This window comes from Drosophila melanogaster, chromosome 2L (genome assembly GCF_000001215.4).
Source record: "Drosophila melanogaster chromosome 2L".
In the NCBI taxonomy this organism is placed as follows: Eukaryota; Metazoa; Arthropoda; class Insecta; order Diptera; family Drosophilidae; genus Drosophila; species Drosophila melanogaster.
The window spans coordinates 2724667-2745069 of record NT_033779.5 but is presented as its reverse complement, the minus strand read 5'-3'; the positions used below and the strand labels follow the sequence as shown (position 1 = coordinate 2745069).

At 43.9% G+C, this 20403-nt stretch overlaps 3 protein-coding genes and 1 non-coding gene across 14 annotated transcripts; 1 reads left to right on the top strand and 3 right to left on the bottom strand.

Annotated features, from left to right (window-relative positions):
• Window positions 1–135: 135 nt before the first annotated feature.
• Window positions 136–1695, top strand: CG9961 (uncharacterized protein). 2 transcript variants are annotated; one of them, NM_001273026.1, is made up of 3 exons: window positions 136–303; window positions 358–455; window positions 533–1695. In NM_001273026.1, exons 1-3 carry the CDS (start codon window positions 146–148, stop codon window positions 583–585), a joined length of 309 nt encoding a protein of 102 aa, NP_001259955.1. In that variant the 5' UTR covers window positions 136–145; the 3' UTR covers window positions 586–1695. The 2 variants fall into 2 exon arrangements, with proteins under 2 accessions (NP_001259955.1, NP_608704.2); NM_134860.3 differs by having other exon boundaries at window positions 358–466.
• Window positions 1693–5084, bottom strand: Hrs (Hepatocyte growth factor regulated tyrosine kinase substrate). 3 transcript variants are annotated; one of them, NM_164496.1, is made up of 6 exons: window positions 5036–5084; window positions 4859–4930; window positions 4597–4681; window positions 4286–4550; window positions 3588–3962; window positions 1693–3511 (listed from the first exon to the last, which is right to left on the bottom strand). In NM_164496.1, exons 2-6 carry the CDS (start codon window positions 4887–4889, stop codon window positions 1985–1987), a joined length of 2283 nt encoding a protein of 760 aa, NP_722830.2. In that variant the 5' UTR covers window positions 4890–4930; window positions 5036–5084; the 3' UTR covers window positions 1693–1984. The 3 variants fall into 3 exon arrangements, with proteins under 3 accessions (NP_722830.2, NP_525099.3, NP_722831.1); NM_080360.5 differs by lacking the exon at window positions 5036–5084 and having other exon boundaries at window positions 4859–5028; NM_164497.1 differs by lacking the exons at window positions 4286–4550; window positions 4597–4681; window positions 4859–4930; window positions 5036–5084 and adding an exon at window positions 4019–4075.
• Window positions 5085–5239: 155 nt separating this feature from the next.
• CG31689 (uncharacterized protein) lies at window positions 5240–19396 on the bottom strand. Of its 8 annotated transcripts, none has more exons than NM_001273025.1 (11): window positions 19332–19396; window positions 18735–18843; window positions 7749–8038; window positions 7503–7648; window positions 7170–7408; window positions 6688–6995; window positions 6455–6623; window positions 6287–6387; window positions 6046–6201; window positions 5773–5981; window positions 5240–5708 (listed from the first exon to the last, which is right to left on the bottom strand). In NM_001273025.1, exons 1-11 carry the CDS (start codon window positions 19338–19340, stop codon window positions 5570–5572), a joined length of 1875 nt encoding a protein of 624 aa, NP_001259954.1. In that variant the 5' UTR covers window positions 19341–19396; the 3' UTR covers window positions 5240–5569. The 8 variants fall into 8 exon arrangements, with proteins under 8 accessions (NP_001259954.1, NP_722829.1, NP_722827.1 ...); NM_164495.2 differs by lacking the exons at window positions 18735–18843; window positions 19332–19396 and adding exons at window positions 8640–8940; window positions 14601–14966; NM_164493.2 differs by lacking the exons at window positions 18735–18843; window positions 19332–19396 and adding exons at window positions 8640–8896; window positions 14601–14966.
• Window positions 7409–7502, bottom strand: mir-4914 (mir-4914 stem loop). The gene has a single exon (NR_047877.1). It is a non-coding gene; the product is annotated as a mir-4914 precursor RNA (primary transcript).
• Window positions 19397–20403: the final 1007 nt, after the last annotated feature.

Genomic DNA, 20403 nt, shown 5'->3' with positions numbered 1-20403 from the left:
TAACTTGGTGTTGCCATAGGGTTACATTTTTCTTTTACTTTTTCGAAAATTATTGAAAATAGTTAATTTAGTTACTTATTTTCATAATTACTTCCTCATCGTGCATTGTATTTTCAGTCAAAAACAGGTAATAAATTTATTTAATATGCTTCCAATTCGGCAGAGTTTATACCAAAGAGCTCAAACTCGATTTACAAAATTAAGATTTCCAAGATTTTTTAGCAAAGACGATTGCAATGGAAAGCAAGTAAAGAAGTTGAGCTTAAAAAATGTAGATGTGGCTGGGAAAAGGGTTTTTATGAGGTGAGTATCCTTGCCAGATATGTTTTAGTGTGTGATTTATAAATTTATTTTTAGAGTGGACTTTAATGTACCCATGAAAGATGGCAAAATAACCAACAACCAACGAATTGTTTCCGCACTTCCCAGTATTAAATATGCCTTGGACAAGAAATGTAAGTCCTTGGTGAGTTGATATATCTTCCTTCAATTCCTAAAAAGTATAGAACGAATAACTTAATTTTTTGCCTAGGTTTTGGCATCCCACTTGGGGCGTCCGGATGGCAAAAAGAACAAAAAGTTTAGCCTGGAACCCGTGGCCAAGGAGCTGGAGAGTGTGCTGGGCCAGCCGGTTCAATTCCTGGACGACTGCGTGGGTGATAGCACCCTGAGAGCTTTGAAGGATCCCTCCGACGGCACTGTGTTCCTGTTGGAGAATCTTCGTTTCTATGCCGAGGAGACGGGCAGCAGCAAGGACGATAACAAGAAGAAGGTCAAAGCAGATCCCGCGAAGGTGAAGGAATTCCGAGCCAAGTTGGCGCAGCTGGGCGAGATCTATGTGAACGATGCCTTTGGAACAGCACATCGTCCGCATAGTTCCATGATGGGCGATGGCTACAAGGTGCGAGCGGCTGGTTTCCTGCTGGACAAGGAACTGGAGTACTTTGCCAAGGTTCTCCACGATCCGGCCAAGCCCTTTTTGGCCATTCTGGGTGGCGCCAAGATAGCCGATAAAATTCCACTGATAACGAACCTCCTGAACAATGTAACGGCCATGATCATATCCGGTGGCATGGCCTTCACCTTTCTCAAAGTGCTCAATGGCATGGAGATTGGAAAGTCCCTCTTCGACGAGAAGGGATCCGAGTTGGTCAACGACATAGTCTGCAAGGCGAAGGAGAAGGACGTGAATATACTATTTCCGATTGACTTTGTCATAGCCAATAAGATCGACAAGGAGCCGGATAAAGTGGAACATGTGGATGCCACACAGGGCATACCGGAGGACATGATGGGTCTGGACCACGGCCAGGCATCCAGTCAGATGTTTGCTGGCGCTATTTGTGCATCCAAAACCATCGTCTGGAACGGACCGCCAGGCTTGTTCGAAAACGAGCTATTCTCCAAAGGCACCGAGTCCATGCTGGAGGCAGTAATCGGGGCCACTAACCGAGGAGCCACCACAATCGTTGGTGGTGGGGATACGGCCACCGCTTGCTTGAAGTTCGGAGGCGCCGACAAGGTCTCGCATGTGTCCACCGGTGGAGGAGCTTCCCTGGAGTTGCTGGAGGGTAAGGTTCTGCCTGGAGTGGCTGCTCTTTCGGATGCCTAAACGCACTGCTTTACAATGGTTATTCCACTTATATGTACATGTATCTTAAATTCAATTTGGACAATTTAAACAATCAGTCTCTCAAAATACAAAGTTATTTTTATTGTGGAATAACATTAGTCGGTTAAAACGTGATAAAAGGGCGGGCCTCGATCTCGTGCAGCACTACTTTCCAACTATCTTTTTACCTCCATAGATTTGGTCTAAACTTAAAATTTATCATGTTCCTCTTTCTCGCAACAAAAACTTTTGAAATAGTAACTAATAACCGCGTTCAACTAAACAAAACATACATTTTTTCGCTTAACAGCCGCACGAGAACTTTCTGACCCAGCCCTGAAGGGTAATACAAATGGAATAACATCTCTTGGATTAATCAAAGCTAATCAGTTCCGCCGTAGCCGGCTCCTCAGCTTTAACGGGCGCGGGTCCCGGTTCGTTTTGCGGCGGAGCAGGTGCAGCAGCCACCGCTTGGACTTGATTGTTGGCGATTTCGGTAACTGGAGGTGCCTGTGCTGCTGGAGGAGCCTGGTGCTGCTGCAGCATTACGTGACCCATTTGGGGTTGTGGCTGAGGTTGCTGGACAGGAATCTGCTGTGGCTGCTGACCAGGAATCTGTTGAGGCTGCTGACCAGGAATCTGTTGAGGCTGCTGACCAGGAATCTGTTGAGGCTGCTGACCAGGAATCTGTTGAGGCTGCGGTTGGAATGGTATTTGAGGAGGCTGGGCGATCGAATGCTGCTGCGGCAGCTGGAGGATAGCAGCAGGATTGTTGGCAAACTGATTTTCGGGCATGGGCGGCATCATCTGGGGATTTCCAGGTGGCGCGGGCTGTTGCATTAATCCGCCGGGCTGGAGATTCGGCGGCATCGGCTGCTGTATTGCCGGATTGTACATGCCCGGCGGAATGGCCTGAAACTGGCCATGTCCGTTGGGAGCCGGTGCAGGACCCTGAGGCAAATAGCCGGGCACACCGGCAGCATAGGGATTATAAACGTTGTTGAGCTGATGCGAGGGCGAACCATGTTGTGGCACCGCCGATGGTGGCATGTAGGGGAAAGGTGGAGCCGACTGGCCCATCAAATACTGCGCCTTCTGCTGCTCCTGGCGCAGCTGCATCTCGCGCTCCTGCTCCTGGATGCGCTGCAATGCTAGCTGTCGTTGATACTGCAGATACTCCTGCTTCTTCTTGCGCATTATGTCCAGTTTCTGGGCCATCTGCATCTGTCGCTGACGTTCCTGCTCCTCGGCGATCCTGCGCAGCTTCTCCACATGCTCCTGACGCAGCTGATCCAGCGCAGCACGCGAGTCCTTGATCTGGGTTAGCTTGTCCTGCAGCTGCTCGTACCACATGCGCTTGTCGTCCATCTCCTTGATGTACGACAACTGCTGCGAGTGCAACGAGGTCAGGGTCATGAAGAGGGTCTGCACAGAGGAGTCGTTGGAGATGCTGCGACCGCGGCTCGAGTTCGACTTCATGCGGTTAACAAAGATCTCCACCTGCGTGCGCATATTGGCGGCAAACTCATCGATCTGCACTTCATCCGCACTCTTGACCTGCAGGGGCATGATCTGCTGGGGCTGCGGCGTTGGTGGCATGGGGCTCGGTGCCGAGGGACTTGCCATGGATGACGATTCGCTGATCTTGCGCTGCTCCCAGTAGCTGCGGTTCAAGTACTTGGCCAGCTCCGGATTGGTAGCCTCCTCCGGCTGCTGGTGATACTCCTTGGGTTCTGGCGGTGCCTCCGGACTGGGAGACCTTTGCTGCATGCGATAGGCAGCGGGTGGCAGGGATTGCAGCTTGGGCTTCTGCTGCTCCGCTTCCGATTGACTGAGGGCCAGCGCCAGCTGCAGTTCCTCCTCCTCCTTGAGTTCCTGCTCGGTCTTGCGAGCTGGTGTCTAGAAGGAATATGGTTTTGCCATTAATCGGCTGTTCTGTTTCGATTAGATTAGCTGTTTTCCCAGAGTGACTCACCTGCACCTGCTGCGCCAAAGTGCTGTTCAGATACTCCGCCGGTAGCTCGCTGTCCGCCGGACGTGGTCCGGACTTAGCGCCTCCACTGCCGCTCGTCGGACGCTGGAGGGCAGCGAAGCAGCCGTCGCACACACGCACCTCCTTTTCGATGCCGTACTTGGGCAGCGGACACTGCTTGGCCGTGCATTGGCCACAGAAGACCTGGCCGCAGTTCCGGCAGTGGTGCTTCCGGTTGGTGAAGGTGAACTCCACGCGACAGCGATGGCATACCCTGCCATCTGCCCAGTTGGGCGCCGTGTCCGCCGTGAACATGGCATCTGCCTCCCGAAGTTCGGGGAAAGTGTGCCCCTTCGCCTTCAGGATGGTCATGGTGTCCTGCAGAGAATGGGATTGTTAGTAAAGTTAGCTGTAGTTATGTGGCGTGAGTCTACAAGGGATTCCTCCTCAATGCTAAGTTCCTCCTCCGAGCTCATTTCTATTCAACTGATGACATTTCACTGGGTTTTGCTACGCAGCAAACAGTTGTTTCCTACTAATTAAATTAATGGCAAAGCGCAGGGCCGGATTTTGAACTAAGTGTGCGCTGGGCTGATGCAAAGTGTTATATTCAATGCAAAAGTATAGAGAAACCCACAATCTTTTTCAAAGTGCATCAATCGCATGGTAAAGATCCCTTTAGATGGAGCTGCCAATCCTACCTTGATGGCCTGGTACTTGTCCGAGGAGCGGAAGGCGTACGCCCAGGTCTGCACCAGCTCCAGCATCTTCTGGCGCACGTTCTCGTGGGGCGTCGACTCGAGGAAACTGCTGAACATCTCGCAGTTCTCCTTGGTGAACACCTCCTCGTGAACGGGTGCGCCGCAGTTCTTGACGATGCTCTCGAGGACCAGGAGGGAATAGCAGGAGGAGTGCGGGTTGGGCGAGTTCATCTTCTTCTTGATGGCGGCAAAGGCATTCTTGGGACTGGTTTTTTGATTAAAATAATAAATCTGGAATCGCCGAAACTTACGTGACATCTTTCTGGTTGATTTCATCGCAAATCAGAAGAATTGATGGCCAGTCGGGCTCCAGACGCAAGTGACTGGTGGCATTTTCTGCGAGTGGAAAGTGCGTAATTGTTAGACCTTTGTGTGTTTATCAAAATCTTCAATTGTTTTGGAGTTCAATCGCCTTTTTATTGTTACTTCTGAATTCTTCTTCCTTGTTTTTTTTGTTTTTCGATGAGTCATTTTTTCTTATTGGTTTATTTCCTTGACTTTGGTGCTTCTTACCTAAGTTTTTGTCGAAACTTGATCGAAACATGTTTTCTGTTTTCTTTTATGCTGCTTCTCGTCGTTGGTTTTCTATTGTTATTCGTTTAAAATAAGGAAAGCTTATTATTATTGTTTTGCAAGCAAAGAAATTTTCTGCAATGCGCTAGTGCTGCCACATCAATGAAATTAACATACCCTTACAGTGCTGCCAGATGACGAAAAGCAAGGGCAACGCAAATAAGAGCAGCACTACATGACTGACGTAACGATTGACGTAAAGTTTGGAATTTTCGTAACGGATTTTTAAAAATTTGAAATGACTTTTATATTAACATATTAACATTAAGCCCCAGATTGGAATCGCATTTTGTGCCATAAAAATAAATGCGCTACTCATTTGCTTAAGCTTCTTGTTTATTTTGTTTGTTCATACAGGTCTCGCTTACAATTAGGTTAACTAGACAAATAACTACACGTACATACATATATAAAGGTTAGTTATCCATACATAAACAGTATAAAAACTATGATTCGCTATGCTTAGAGGTTGCCGCAACAGTTGGCACTCGCATATTGCAATGGTCCGTTGCATTTGTTAAAGTATCACACGCCGGTATATAAAAGATTGGGTTTACTTGCAACTAAGCGATATACATACATACATAAGTAACATAAAATCACATTCGATTCAAATTAAGCCGAATACTAAAAGCCCCCCCCCCCCCCCCATCAGTTCGTCTTGATCTTGTGCTTCAGCGTAAAGTAGGACAGAACCTTGAATATCGCTATTTGGATGAGGATCATGAGAATGTTGTGACCAAAGTCGCCGTCCTCCATACCAAATTGTCGCAGCACAGTCACAGCGTTCCTAATCGAAAACGATAATAAATGAGTACTTTGAATATTTGCAGCTTGCTTATGCTTTCACTCACTTGAAGTGGCAATAGAACTCCGTGGGCGGGCAGATCAACTGGCCACGCTGATTGCCGTACAGCGAGATCACCATGTTTTCGAGGGCGTAGCGAAGTGGCGATATATAGGCCATGAATCGCATGGCAGCCGGAATGTGATTCAGCAGGATGAGGAAGCCGGAGAACATTAGCATACATGACGTCGAAACGGCGCCAACGAAAGTTCCATTCTGCAAATTAAGTTTTTGTGGTGACAAAGGATTCTAGCATTTGGTTAAAGAGCTCTGCACTTACCACTGGATTCAGCACGGTGCCCAGAAAGACGCCCAGACCATCCGCACAGATCGTGACCACCACCGCACTTAGTAGGTACTTAACAAATCGATCCATTTCCACGGGCTGATCGGTCATCAGATATCCTATCGTTATATACACCGTCGAGAAGATGATCTGAAAAAATATAATATATGTGAGAAAATATAAGTATGTACGTGTGGATAGGTTTTTTCAGGAATCCACAGGATTGCAGACTCACATGGACTGGTGTGGATGTGATGATGGTGGCAAGGTAATAGGTTCGCAATTTGTACCAGTTGTTGAAGGTCTCCTTTCTGATGATCTCTATTTCGGCGGGATCTGTAACACGCATCATATTATATTGTAGAAAGAGGCACATAGTATGCACTCCCCCATTCCGACTTACATCTCAATATGCCCGGCATAATGGTGGTGTACCAGAGATATACGCAATGGATCATGATCATGCCGACATTGGAAATTTGCTTGGTGGCATTGCTGCCCGAATCGCCGAAGAACAAGCCAATCAAAATGGAACAGAGCACATGAATGCCCAGCTTCAGGTAGGTAAGAGTCTGGAAGTGGTATTGAAAATATTCAAGTAAGGCTTAAATTGTGGTAAGATCCAACCCAACTCACCCAATCCCTGAAGAACTGAAGATGACACCGGCCGATGAGCAGCCACAGTCGCATGTATTCCGTGGGCGGATAGGTGTGCTTGGTCAGATCCTTCGACGACTCCATGTTCTGGATCTCGATCTTCTGCACCTGCACCTGGACCTGCCCCGGTGACTGAGATTCATTGAACTTGGCCACCTGCGTCTCGCTGGGCGCATCGGCATCCTCGCCCTGCATCAACTGCTGATCGTATCTCCAGCGTATGTCCTTGGCCGCTTCCGCCAGAGCCTCCGTCTGATCGCCGTAGTCCCCGTTCGCGCATTCCAGCACTGAAATGATTAACACCTTTAATGACACTCGCCTTTTTGCCGCTCACCAACTTTGGTATTGAACGGGTTCAATTAGGATCACATGAATGAATGTGCCGCAGTAAATGCCAATTAATGGGATCCCAAGTGAGCAATCGAAAGGGAAGGGCATGCAGTTGGGCAGCAGCTACTCACGGAAGTCGGCGGGATTGTGGTAGGGCGGGCACTCCAGGCCCACGCTGCTGAGAAACATGACCGTGTTCTGGGGCGTGCCCTGGTAGGTGCATCGACCCGCGCTTAGCACGTAGACCAGGTTAAAGAGATTGTAGATGTTCGTCGACGGCTGGTGGATGGTGCACACGATGGTACGTCCCTCGTTGGCCAGGCCGCGCAGCAGCTGGATGGTGTCGAAGGAGGAGGAGCTGTCCAATCCGCTGTGGGTGATTCAAGGTCGGAATGTGTCAATTTTGGAATCTGATCGAAGCACAACTGGTTTCGAGGACCACATTGGAACTCGCTCTCACTCACGTTGTGGGCTCGTCTAAAAATAGCACAGCTGGATTGTCTATCAGTTCCAGGGCGATGGATAGGCGCTTCTTCTGGCCGCCACTCAGGTTGGAGCACTTCGTCTGCCGCGTCTTCGTCAGCTTCAGCGAGTTCAGCAGATAGTCGATCTGTAAATCACAAGTCAATTAGTGTGGTGGACTGTGCACTCAAAAAAAAAAAGGGAATTTATGGAATTTTGTTAAAGTTAATGGCACTCATTTTTCCTACCAGAGTTCGCTTTTCCTTCAGACTGACGCACTGATTGGAGATTTTAAGTGTGGCCGCCATCAGCATGGTCTCCTCGACGGTGAAGTAGGGAAAGAAGTGATCGTCCTGCATAATGTAGCCGCACAGTTTGCGCGCCTTCCCGATCTCGATCTTCCCGCTGACGCCGGATTTGGTCAGACCGGTGAGGATGTTCATAAGACTAGATTTGCCCGCCCCCGAGGGGCCCATTATGGCGGTCAGTTCGCCCGACTTGAACGTACCCTTGATGCCCTTCAGCACGGACTTCTTCTCTGTGAATAAAAAATCGAATGGATGGCAAATATAGGTGATTAGCTAACTGTTGAAATATAAAGTGAGTCACAGGTTCAGTTACATTTCAATTGTGGCAGATATGAATATAATTAGCTACTATATTTTAGTTGATTGCTGGTTGGGGTTTGTGTTAAAACCATTATGCTATTAGGTTTATGTAACTTTCAGTTAACCAGCTAGCAATAAGGTTAACAGGTAAAGCTGAGGTAAAAAACGCTCATTAAAAGTGCATACATCATAAAGCAGAAGCGTATGCTTCGTATGATTTTGGATGGGTCAATCTAAATGAAACGGTGGCCTGTTCCACTTGGGACTCGTGCGCAATCTTTGAATGTGCCCCATTTGCGGCAATCGTCTGCTCTATTGACACTAGATTATCAAGGAGTAACACCTGTGCTCCGGGATCTTTTCTTCCGGCACACTTTCGGTGCTAATAGAGATAGTCAATTCGCACTTGGAGCTAATGGAGTGCACTGCGAGAAATGAAATGATCCAAATAAAAGAAGCTCTAATGTGAATTACTCGTCTCACTTCCGATTTGAGAACATACTTTTTTTTTTTTTTTTTTTTTGCACTTACCTGGCTTTTTGGGTACGTTGACCTGGTAGACGAGATCTTCGAAGTGAATGTCGATGCCGTAGACATTCTTCAACAACTTGCTGCTATCCATTTTGTGTGTACTCTTGGTGTTCCACCGTGCTGTTTACAAAACGTTTAAACGTTTGAACGCTGATTTATTTCGGAAGCTTATCGGAATATATTTATTGGCTCTGCTCGCACATTATTTACACATATCAAATTTGGCGAAAAGCACTCTGGAATCGTTCTCGAAGTGGCTGTGCGCAGGAAAACAACAGTATTATAATGGATTACCAGCCATCTGGGTTGGTCCACGTTTCCAGTTGCAATTTGTGTGGTTGCGGGAATCGGAAATTATATCACTTTTGCCATTAAAACTAAAGGCACTCAACGCGCCAATTGGAGCGCGTCTTGAAAACGAGTGACCTCAAGGCTCGTGGATTTTCGTAACGAAAACTGGTGAACCGTTTCTTATGTTTTCTTAAGTTTCCTACACCCCTGAACTTAGTATGTGGGCTGTGAATTTTCCTTGGGGAAAATCTAGCATTGGGAAAATCGAGTTAAAAAACGAACGAGCGATCTGCGCATGCGCCCCCGTTGGCAGACAGCTGATAACTGCGGAAGAACTCGCCGCCAACTGAAAAGGTGGAGAGCTCTGCCGCTGCCGCTGCTCAGTCGCTGCCTCTGCCGGCGTCAGCAAGAGCAAAGCACTAAAACAAAAACAATATATAAAAATTATAATCAGGCAGCAAAGCTAAGCACACTCGCATATCAAATCGAAAATTAAAAAAAAAAAAACGCGCACACACACACACACAGCTCGCAATGCAAAACGCGCTGGAAGTCAACAATCGCAAAGAAGCCGGCAGAATGGCATTAAATTTCAAGTTTATATTTTAGTAAGTCATGTTTTTGTCTTTTGGGCCGTTGAGAACAACGCGCATGGTGCCAATTCCAAGCCATTCAGCCATTCACTCACCACCAGCGTGGAAAGCAATAATTATTAAAAAAATAATAATAATAAAATATACGCTAAAGAGCGAACGGCCTTGTCCGAAACCAGAACATCTAACACAAAAAATCAACTAAAAATTAATGTGCGAAATACTATTCTTGTGATTTCCTCCAGCCCAGTTGTAAACAAAAGTTGGAGAGTGTGAGAGAATTGGGGGCAGACTAGGCGAATTCCCAATCACCTTTTCTGCTAGTGGAGATTTCCACTCATTACTGTGTTCGCCGCCGCGAGAATGTACATATCATAGTTTGCGAAAATTCCAGTTTTGATTTAAATATGCATCTCGCACTTCTCCACTGGCCGCTTTCAAAGAACTTCCGCAAATTATTCAATTAGTCATGGAACACGTAGTTCAATTCCAGGGAAAACAGCCACTACGTGACTTTCGGTTTCACAAGTAATATGCCCGTCAAATACCCATTACACCTACTAATGATCTCGGGAAATTCGCTCAATGGAACTTGCCCTACGCTTGACTTTAGGGAATGGCTCTAACTTGTTGGCATGCAAATGGTGTAAACTGGAATGATTTCCAGTTTCTGGGGAATATTGCTTGGCGGTGCTGACTCAACGGGGTAAGGCCATCGATATGCCTCAGTTTTGCGGGCTAGGGGATCAGAATTACCGCAACAAGTAGACAGAACCGATTGCAAGAACGCCCAAAAAAGTAGCAGCGAAAATTGCGAAATAGATAATTACGAAATTACATGAAAAAGCGTTGAAAATGTTGGAAAACAGAACGTTGCGGCGGTCAGTTCTTAGAACAAAACTTGAAACTGGTTTGATTTGGCGACAATCTTGGAAAAAGTGAATCTGAATAGAGTTGTAAGAGGTGTGAGAGAGAGCGAGGGGAAGCAAGCCAACTACAGTGAGCACCCGATATGGCGTAAGCTTTAATTAAATTAAAGTCATTTGTCAAGGCATCAGCTTATGTGTTTAATTACTTATATAATATTGTAAGACAACCTTCATGACAACATCAGTTTCAGAAATCATTTACACTGCTCCATGTAATTCTGCTCTTTGCAGAGTAATTAAAACCAGGCAACCTTAAAATAATTGCTTTGCATTAAGGTCAAGCTATTTTCATAATTTCGTAGTAAAAAAATGAAGTGAGTACTTCTAGTTTGCGGAGTGACCACTGTAATTGCCGGCTGACTTTATGGCTTTTGTTCTCGCCTCGCAGTTGGCGAATCTTGCGCCACTGCTGAATTGCTCCTTTGAATGGGACACCAGTTCGTCTCGAATTGGGACTGTGAGTTTGGGGGCTTTAGAACTTGATTACGTGACCGTTGAATTAATGCCACAAGATTTCGTACGCCACTTGGCTGCACACAAAAAACCTTCGCCGGGGTAAACAAAAGTGATGGAAAGAAACAACGGCGCGCACGGAAGCGGCAAATAAATATAGTATAGTGTATTTTATATACGAAATGAGGTTATCATTATGATCCACCACCACTTATGGGCGGCAGTCAGCTGTCCCGGGCTCCCATGGTTATCTATTCGCTTGGGCAAAATAATGTCAATTAATAATAGCTGTCCTACCTTCGCCATTGAAACCTCTGCTGACCCGCGGCTCGATAAAATTACAAATGCAGCCGACTATCATCGGTCGAACGGCAATAACAAATAATAATAATAATAATAACAATAACAATAACAATGGCAATACCCATACCAATACCAATAACAACGCAGGTTGAAAACACCGACATGTCTTGGGAAGGCACACACTTGTGCCTCGGAACTCTGGAATGCCACTTGCTATCAATTAAAATAAATTGTAATAATATTGCCTTTGACTTTTCCACATTCGAATTGAGTCATTCTGGGCGAATCTCCCCGAAACTCTGCCATTTGAAATATGTGTTGGGTTTTATGGGAAGTTTTAGCATTTTACTGGGGAACATAAAGTAATCATATGGATAAGCGCCGAAGTGGGAAAATTTGATTGAGGAAATTCGAAATAAATGAGCTTGGTTGTTGGGAAAGGTCTACGCAAATTATACTGGTCAGTTGTTAAGTAGTTAAGTTTCAATGGCACTTTATGCAATAATCATGGAATAAAAACGATAATAGCATTAGATAGATTCCATTCCTAACTTCTTATCCATTTAGGAGCATGACTCATTTGATAGTACTCCCACTTTTCCAATTGCGTTCCGATCTACAAGTGTTTTTGTTCCGGGTGCTAGGGCTAGGAAAAACAGAAAAACAGATGCCTGGCATAGTAATACGTTCTAATCTTGGTCTTGCATAAACAAAACAAATCGTATAAACAAACCGGCAAGTGCTGAAAGAGAAACACCCTGCCCATCAATCCCAATCCCAGTCGGATGGGAAAAGTTTCCGCACGTGTGTGTTTGCGCCGATGATGATGATGATCATCATCGCTTGTGCAATCCAAGTGTATTGGTATTGCGGCACTCAAGTAACATAAATAAACGCATAACCCGATGCTATAACCGTCTACTATTCTGCTATCAACCCTTTGTGATTTAGCAGTCGGGCAAAAGGTTTTGCATTCAATTAGCCGCTATTGCGCTTACGTAACGGCCAAATGCAAATATATAGTAGCTCATTCATGCGGCGATCTCGACACACCGTTTACACTGAGAAGACACTCGGCACTTGGGCAATTATCTATGCATCGGCTGTCAAAACTTCAGGAAGGGTGTCAAGTTTTCAACAGTTCTGTCAGCGGATTTACCGATTTAGCAATACCTTTTGTAAGCTGGCTAAAAATTCCAAAGTATGGACAATGAACCCCATTTCTGGCGCAATAATTGCCAATATTGATGAGCTAGTAGCAATCGATGATTTTACAACTCCTAGCAAGGTCTTTGGCAAAATGCTTACCACAATCTTTTCCGGTCTTTCTTTACATTTATTGAAATTAACAACTAAACTGCATGTGGCTCTATAATTATGGCAACAATGTTGTTAGCCATTGCACTAATTGGCCATGCTATGAAGTTGCAAGCGGTTAAACAGTTAATCGCTTCCTAGATCTTAAGAGATTAGGTATGTAAATTAGCCCAGTCTGCAAGCAAGATGTTTAACTTTACATAAGACTATAATCTTATGTAGATAGTGCAGCTTTAAGGCTGCAACAATGTATCGCATTGACCCCAGCTGATAGCTCCATCTATCGTCTAGACTTCTTCGATGGAAGAGCGCAAAAAATTCAACTGCCCCACATAGATAGAGCTTTTGGAAAAACAAACTTTTATTCCCTCGATGTGATAACAGCGAGAAATCCAACACAATTCTGGGCAAGAAGAGAAGAATACAACTGGCAGACACTAAGTGACGCTCATTCATGCTTTTATAGTCCGAAAATAGAATTCTTCTGTCGCCCCGCTGAAGATTTCAAGCCACTTGGGGCGCATTCTTTCACCCATACGACGCACACACGCACACATAGGCGACTATATAGCCAAGAGATATAACGAATAAAGTGGCGGCAAGGTTACACCAAATCAAATTATGCTCTGGGCTACATTCTTGGCTCACGAACATCTATTCCACTGATTAGAAGAATCCGAATCGGAATCCGAATCCGAACTCAAGGCCAACTGGGCTGGAAACAGAAACTCGGATTGAATCGGATCGGATCGGCTTGGTTTTCAATTCGATGGCACTTCCATTTCCTTGGTGCAGTCGCTCCAACCGACCGATAGATAAGTCGTTTGTTTGCCCCAATAGATGATAAGGAGGGTCAGTCTTTTGCACAGCCGCACCCTCACGCCCCCCGAAGCACACACACATAAATGCTCTGTGTGTCATGTGCACTGGGAGAAATGAATGGCAGAGTTTAAAATCAAAATACTCAAGCTTTGCAGCTCACTCACAATGGGCTAGCCTTGATCTATAATTGAACTATTATAGATACCACCTACTAATTTCCAAAATTACAGCCTAATAAAATATTAAAAAACAAAACGAAGCTAATTCCTTTGCTGTTTCTTTCTCTGCAAGGGAAATGACTGACTTTGTTTGCACTTGTGTTTAGATTGGGGCGCGAACTTGAAGCCCCATGCAAAGCGGTGGGTATTGCATTACAAATTGTACTTTTCCACACCAGCACCATCACCATCACCATCACCATCACCACAACCATCACGAGAAGCACCCACAATAAGAGCCGCCCCAACCACCGAGTGGAGCCTGCCGCCTGGCCCACATTCTGCGGTGCGGTGGTGACAATGGCATCGTCGTGTCCGCGAGGGTGGGGCCATCTTGGCATTGGTTCCATTCCGTTCTGGCCATGTCCGTTCGCTCTGGTGACGGGTGACGGGTGATATCATCATCACAATTTGGCAGGGCATAATCGCTGACTAATAAAATGCAAATAAATACTCCAGTTTATTTGATCAAGACGCCGTGGCGAACAAGTCCAAACATTTGGTCATTAAAACCGAACGACATACGGGGCGTATGCGTATTACTGACGTGCGCTAATTGCGTAGCCGACACGGAGTCCCCGTTAAAGATTCACCACACCGATTTTTTTTTACCATTGCCCGCAAAACGAAAAACCCAATTTAACTCTCCGAGCGAACTTTGATCTATGAGGAATCGGTCGAGTATAAATTGTTATGCCTCCTCATTTGTTGATGTGTGTCTGCGGTCTATTTTCTGTATGATTTCATTACAATTAGAATAAGACCCAGAAAGCGAGGCGAAGGCCCCGAAAAGCGGGACACAGAAAACCGGGGAACGTGCCAAAAAAAAAAATATGTAGAATGGGAAATAGAACACAGCTGGAAATTAAAGCAATTCCCCAACGAAGTTCAGAAAGGTGTGCATTTTCGATTTCGAAACGATTTTTGTGGCATAAATTTGAATAGATGGATGCCAGGTTTTCCGTTCGATTTGCGTGCGTATTTGCGATTCTCTGATTTAATATAATTTTTCTCCTTTTATTTCTGCTGACTCACACAAATTGCACTTGCTAATATAGATAGATATAGGGGAACATAGGATCTCGCGATCACTATGCTCTTTTTTTTCGCGATTTTCCAACGCGAAACACACCAAAAAAACACAGCTGGCACTCGATTGTTGACCGGCGATTGAAACGATGAAACGAACGATTTTATTTATAATTTCGAAAAATATGCAAACTTTTTGATTTGTAACACGCGCGCAGAAGAACCGAGACCATATATACCATGTATATCTCTGGCCAAGAATATATATGTATATATATAAAATATATGCTTCTTAGCTCGGACGTGGACAAAACGCTTCCGAATCGCTCGAATTGCGACGCGAGACTGAGGCGACTTTCAGACAGCGACTGGCTAAGTACAACGCTGGGCGGCTCGACTAGTTTGTCTTTTCCAAGTGTTTGCCGGCGTCAGCGCGACTATAGATACACGCGCCACTGTATCGCGCCGAGCAGGGCCCACTGTACCTAGTGTTATTAATAAAAGCGGTCTCTCGGAGCTTCTTCGATTTATTTAAACTGACATTTCGATCAGTTCCGCAAGTCATAGAGTTTCCGTTTTATCTGGCAGCCAGCCGATCTATTAGATTTCCTTTTCAAGTCAGATGTTGTCCATGCAACACACGGTCTGTAATTTTGTGCTTAACGCTGATTATATAATCAGTGATAATGTGACACAGAAGGTCAGAGTTAACCAGCCATTTCAAATAGGGAATTGCTCGTTTGGCCGGCCTGACATTTGAGAACATATACAGCTTGAACTTGAATATGTTTTTTGCGGTAGCTTCGGCGGATTATCGCCTGGAACCCTTTCTATTATTTGTATGTGCCCTATCAAAATACAAATATAGCCGTTCAAAGTTCGTCCTCCTGACGACGCCTCCAATGCATTTGCAGTTTGATAAGGCGAACGAAAAATGCATGCGCATGCTGAGAAAGGGATTAGGTTGATTAATACATTCGTAGCCTAAGCTTTGGTGTGGGTGAAAGACAGCCCTTAAGTCGATTGAAAAATGCAACAAATTAACTCGGAAACTAATTTGTTCACACCTCTAGTACGCGAATGGTAATTGCCAATGCAGTGGATTAATAATAGACAATTACACTTGACTCTACTCGTAGGTATCGTAAAAGCTGTCTATGGGAATTCCGATTTGGCGGCTTTAAACTCTATTGGCAGTTGCGTCGTCATCAGGTAAATGTCATTCGGCATATGGCAATTGCCGCCCCTCCGATTAGCCTTTTAATTAGGCGATCTTATCGGGCTGCAAAAAAAAGGGTTACATATCTCTGATATACGACCCCATATTTGTGGATCCCGCCCGGGTGAATACTGTTATTTGCACTTCAATAATAATGGAAGCAATAGAAAGAGATACTCGTGCTTGTTGATTGTTATCGATGTGCTACAATACAGCCTATACAGTGCGTTTCACGACCATAAGCCCTTCATAAATACCCCCAAATGAGATTCAGTTGCACTGATAAGCCTAATTTCTAATTGACCATTAACTGGGGCCACACTATTTATATTCGATGATCCATCTATCTATAAATTCCTGCGATGCACTATTGGATTAATATTGAGCTTGCTGCATGTTGTGTGTACCACGTTTATTGATAGGCTTATCAAATTAATTCTGCTGAGCAAATGAAAACCCTTGATTATTACTCTATATATAATAATCCAAAAGCAATAATACAAATATTATTGCGACTATTGAATGCATAGTTGCTTTGTGGACAATCTGTACTTTTGAAAAATATGCAACGGATGGGCAAAGTTTTCCACTTCCGTTGAGTCGCTTGTAAAGGTACAAATAACAAATAGTAATTGATTGAAATTCAATAATGAGTGATTATTTGTAATCGCATCAACTGCATTGCATACAGTTACCTAAAACGTAATAGTATGCACTCGCTAATCGATTGGAATCGCACACGTTTTGCTCAGATAGCCTTATTAATTAATTGTTAACCCATAAATATTATTATGACATATGGAATGGCTCGCTGTTCTGATTAACATTTTGATTGATGGGCCAAGATGTACGAGTGTGTGTGTGCGTGCGTGTGTTATACAATTGAATACGATTGAGCTTAGATCTGGTTGTGAAAGTTCTAACTTCCAAGAATCTCAGTTTTTTCATTTTTTTCGGTTAAACCTGTTGCCGCTGGAGGGCTCTAGAAACGAGAGTCTGTCGGCGGTCTAGACAGCCTGTGTATAGTATCTTTGTATCTATTGATGTGTTTTGGCTTAGATTATCAACGAAAGGCAGCCATAAATCGACGGCGAAGTCAGCGGCTCTGTCGGCAGCATTTTCCTGCGTGCTTTGAGCCGACATGCGATCGCGATCGCGTTTGACATTGACATTGAAATCGAACATCGTACGCTACGAGTGGCGCACACAAACACGCTGCGAATATAAAAAACCAACCAGCAGCTACATCGAAAAAAAACAACACCAGAAGCAGCCACCAAAAAAAAAGCAAAGCTGTAAAAATAAACAAGTCAGCAGTAGCAGTGGCATTTGCAGTGGCAACTTGGCCAGCAGGAACAGCAATATCAAGTGCAAACAAAGCAGCAACATGAGAAGTTGCAACAGCAGTGCCCAGATTAGTAAACAAACCTGCAACATTAGTAGATACAATTGCAACAACTGTGCTTGAAATGCCACAAGCAGCTACAATTCACTACATCTAGCAGTCTAACTCATCATCATCTTCACCCATTGACAAAAAAGCGTGTACAACATTTGGAAACGACAACAACCGGCTGGCCTTCTTAGCCCACAAAAATCGGAATTAAGCAAATATAGTAGCAACGAAGTCCAGCAGCAAATGCGAAGCATAAAAGCTGAGCGCCAAAAAAAGCTCGATGGGAATGCCGCTGACCCCGCCAAGATCCCCCCAAACCCCGCAAAGCCCACACCACATATATGGGTATCTATATCTATATATCTATCTATATATTGGCCAGAAGTCGACGCTTTTGGGAGGCCTTTGGGGGGTATTGTTAGTTGTTGTTGGTGCGTTTTGGAGCTGCGAGTGGGGATGGGCTGCGAGGTGTGCATCGTCACGGTTGAGTGAACCCAGCGCGCAACTCGCGCACCTTAGATAAATTTCAATGAACTGCATCCTATAAAAGCAAACGGTTCGGGGATGCCAGTTAATGAATCGAAAGTTATTCCCAAGGCTCGACAATTATCTGTCATCGGGATATATGAAATTGAATCGATGTGGTTATAGTGTGATTCACAGCGAAATAAGTTGAATAACATGTGAATTAAGGCGCAAAGCCAGAAGTATTTGAAAAGCAAAACAAACATAGAACACTTAACATAAACTACTTAAATGACGCTTAGTCGGAACACGTTTAAGCGTTAAGATCGGTGTTATAACGAAACTCTGTTGATTGAATCAGTTTTTTGTTTTGTTTTTTTTTTTTTTTTCAACCAAGCCAAGTGCTCATAATAAATTGAATTATCGATGTCCGTAAAGCGTCGATCAGGAAACTTGACTGCTGCCCAGCCATTTGATTGTTATAATTGAAGCAGAAGTGTCGAGCAGTTCATAACTCGAATTGTTTTATAGATGTGACGTAGAGAGTTGACATGGCCAGCAAGTTGGTTTGGAAACGGGTTTTGCGAATTTTAGAATTTGATTGTGTGTCTCCAAGTTGTTATGCTTCCAGCCGGGCACTTTCTTTTCCAATTTGAACTTTGCCTTAATAAAGTATCTTGTATCTTCGATTAGCCCATAAAATTCTTAGTTGGCACTTCAGATTTTTTAATTGCTAGTTTGGTAGCGCAGCCAATTAGGCACATTAACATTTATCATTTAAGTCTGGGAGAGTCAACAGGCACTTATCGGAATCAGAATCAATTGTGATTGGAATAAGATCACACAGTTTGATGAATGCATTACGTGTATCTAATTGCAATTTTATTGACTACATCGAACTGCAAGTAAGAGCTGACTGCAGTTTGAGTGATTTTCAATAGGTGTTAGTATAAATTCAAAACGATTTGCATGGCAGTCACGACGATATGCAAGTAGCCAGCATCAACTATTAGCCACTATTATCCAATTTCTGAATGAATCGAAAGGGAAGTGCACTCACCTCTATCTTTGCCCACTTCGACGCGATAATAGAGGTCCTCGAAGATGATATTAAATGGGCTGGAAGTGGCGAAGTCAGGCATTGTCCTCAAGGCGAATTCCTGAGTTAACTTAAAAAAAAAAAAAGAAGCCCATTAATGCAGATGCGTTATTAAATGAATGCTATCAGCCATAAGCTCATAATTAAAGACCTTCGTTGGTGTGTAAAAATTATATCATAGCCCGTAAAGATTTTAATTGGCTCTCGCTCGCACACGATTTAAGTTAAGGAGATCCACAACGCCCACGACTTAATTCGCTTCACGTGTGGCTACTTAATCATTGCCAGAAAGTTTTGTTTGTCAAATCGAACAAGCCCTATGGATTGCAAATTATAGGCGATGTCGCACTTTACCTACCCGGATATGATAGCAAATTGATAGATGCACACATATTGATTTCAGGGTTAAGGTTCAGTCGTGACTTGCCTTTGAAGCTGTGATAACAAAGTTAGACCGAGAAGAACATAAGTTGGGAAATTCACCTATTGAAACATAGCTATTTTTAGTACCTTTCCCGTAGTAATACTAATATTATTTGGTTATATGATTTTACTCACCTTTTCCATAACAAATGGTAACGTTAGCTTCCGTTCGATTTGACGTGCCACGCGAAACTAATGTGACAGATTTGAGTTTGCGAAATGTTGTTATCAAAATGAATGATGTTGGGGCAATCGAGTTTAATTACACGCTGTTCTTGAATCGAGAGAAACTCCGGTTCGTTTCAAGTTCGATAAAAATGATATAATTGCCTGTTGAAAAATCGTTATTTGCGGCACCCCATTTGATATTAATCGATGCATTTTAAACTTAATTTGACGTTTTAGAACAGCGTTTTGCAGCTATTTTGATCTAATACATTTTTCATTTGAGCAGCTGATCTATTTTCGTGTGTATAAAAGTAATTAAATGTTACCTTGCTGCGATAGTTAAGCTAGACTAACTAATTAAGATAACTGTTGTTCGTTTAATATAGTCTGATCTTGGTATGACTTAATATGCATGCTAGATCAATAGTCACAGGGCACATCGATCATCGATCATCGATAGTCTATTTTAGATGCAAACTTAACCCATTTCAACTCTGGTAAACGCCTCTTTAACGTATTCATACTTAACCCTTCTGTTCGCCGTGTAATTTTCATGTTAACAAATTGAATGATTGCTAATGGTATTAATCTTCAACGGGCGCTTACCTTTCCAACCGGTTTTAATGCGATTTCAGACGAAGGGAAGTGCAATGCAATTTAACGCCTATTTAGGCCCTGGAAGCTGGGCACTAGTACTTGAAACGTGATCGCGATGCCCAGTCTAATCTGAACTTGATCTAACCCAATAGACTTTCGGTTGGAACGCGTTTCCACATGAGCAACTCATTTGAATTAATTAGCAATTGCAAGTCTATGTCGGGTTTATGGTACTGTTAAATTGTATCTGTTTACTACCAATTAGTAAGGTTTTTACGTCTCTCAGATAGTTGTTATGTTTTACAGAAATGAATCTAAGACCTCAGTAATGAATTATAATTTTAAACTGTGCGCAGAAAATTACAGAGCATTTTAATTCTACCCTTAAAACTCTTATATTTTACCTATACTTTACATAAGGTGTATTTTGTATACTTATATT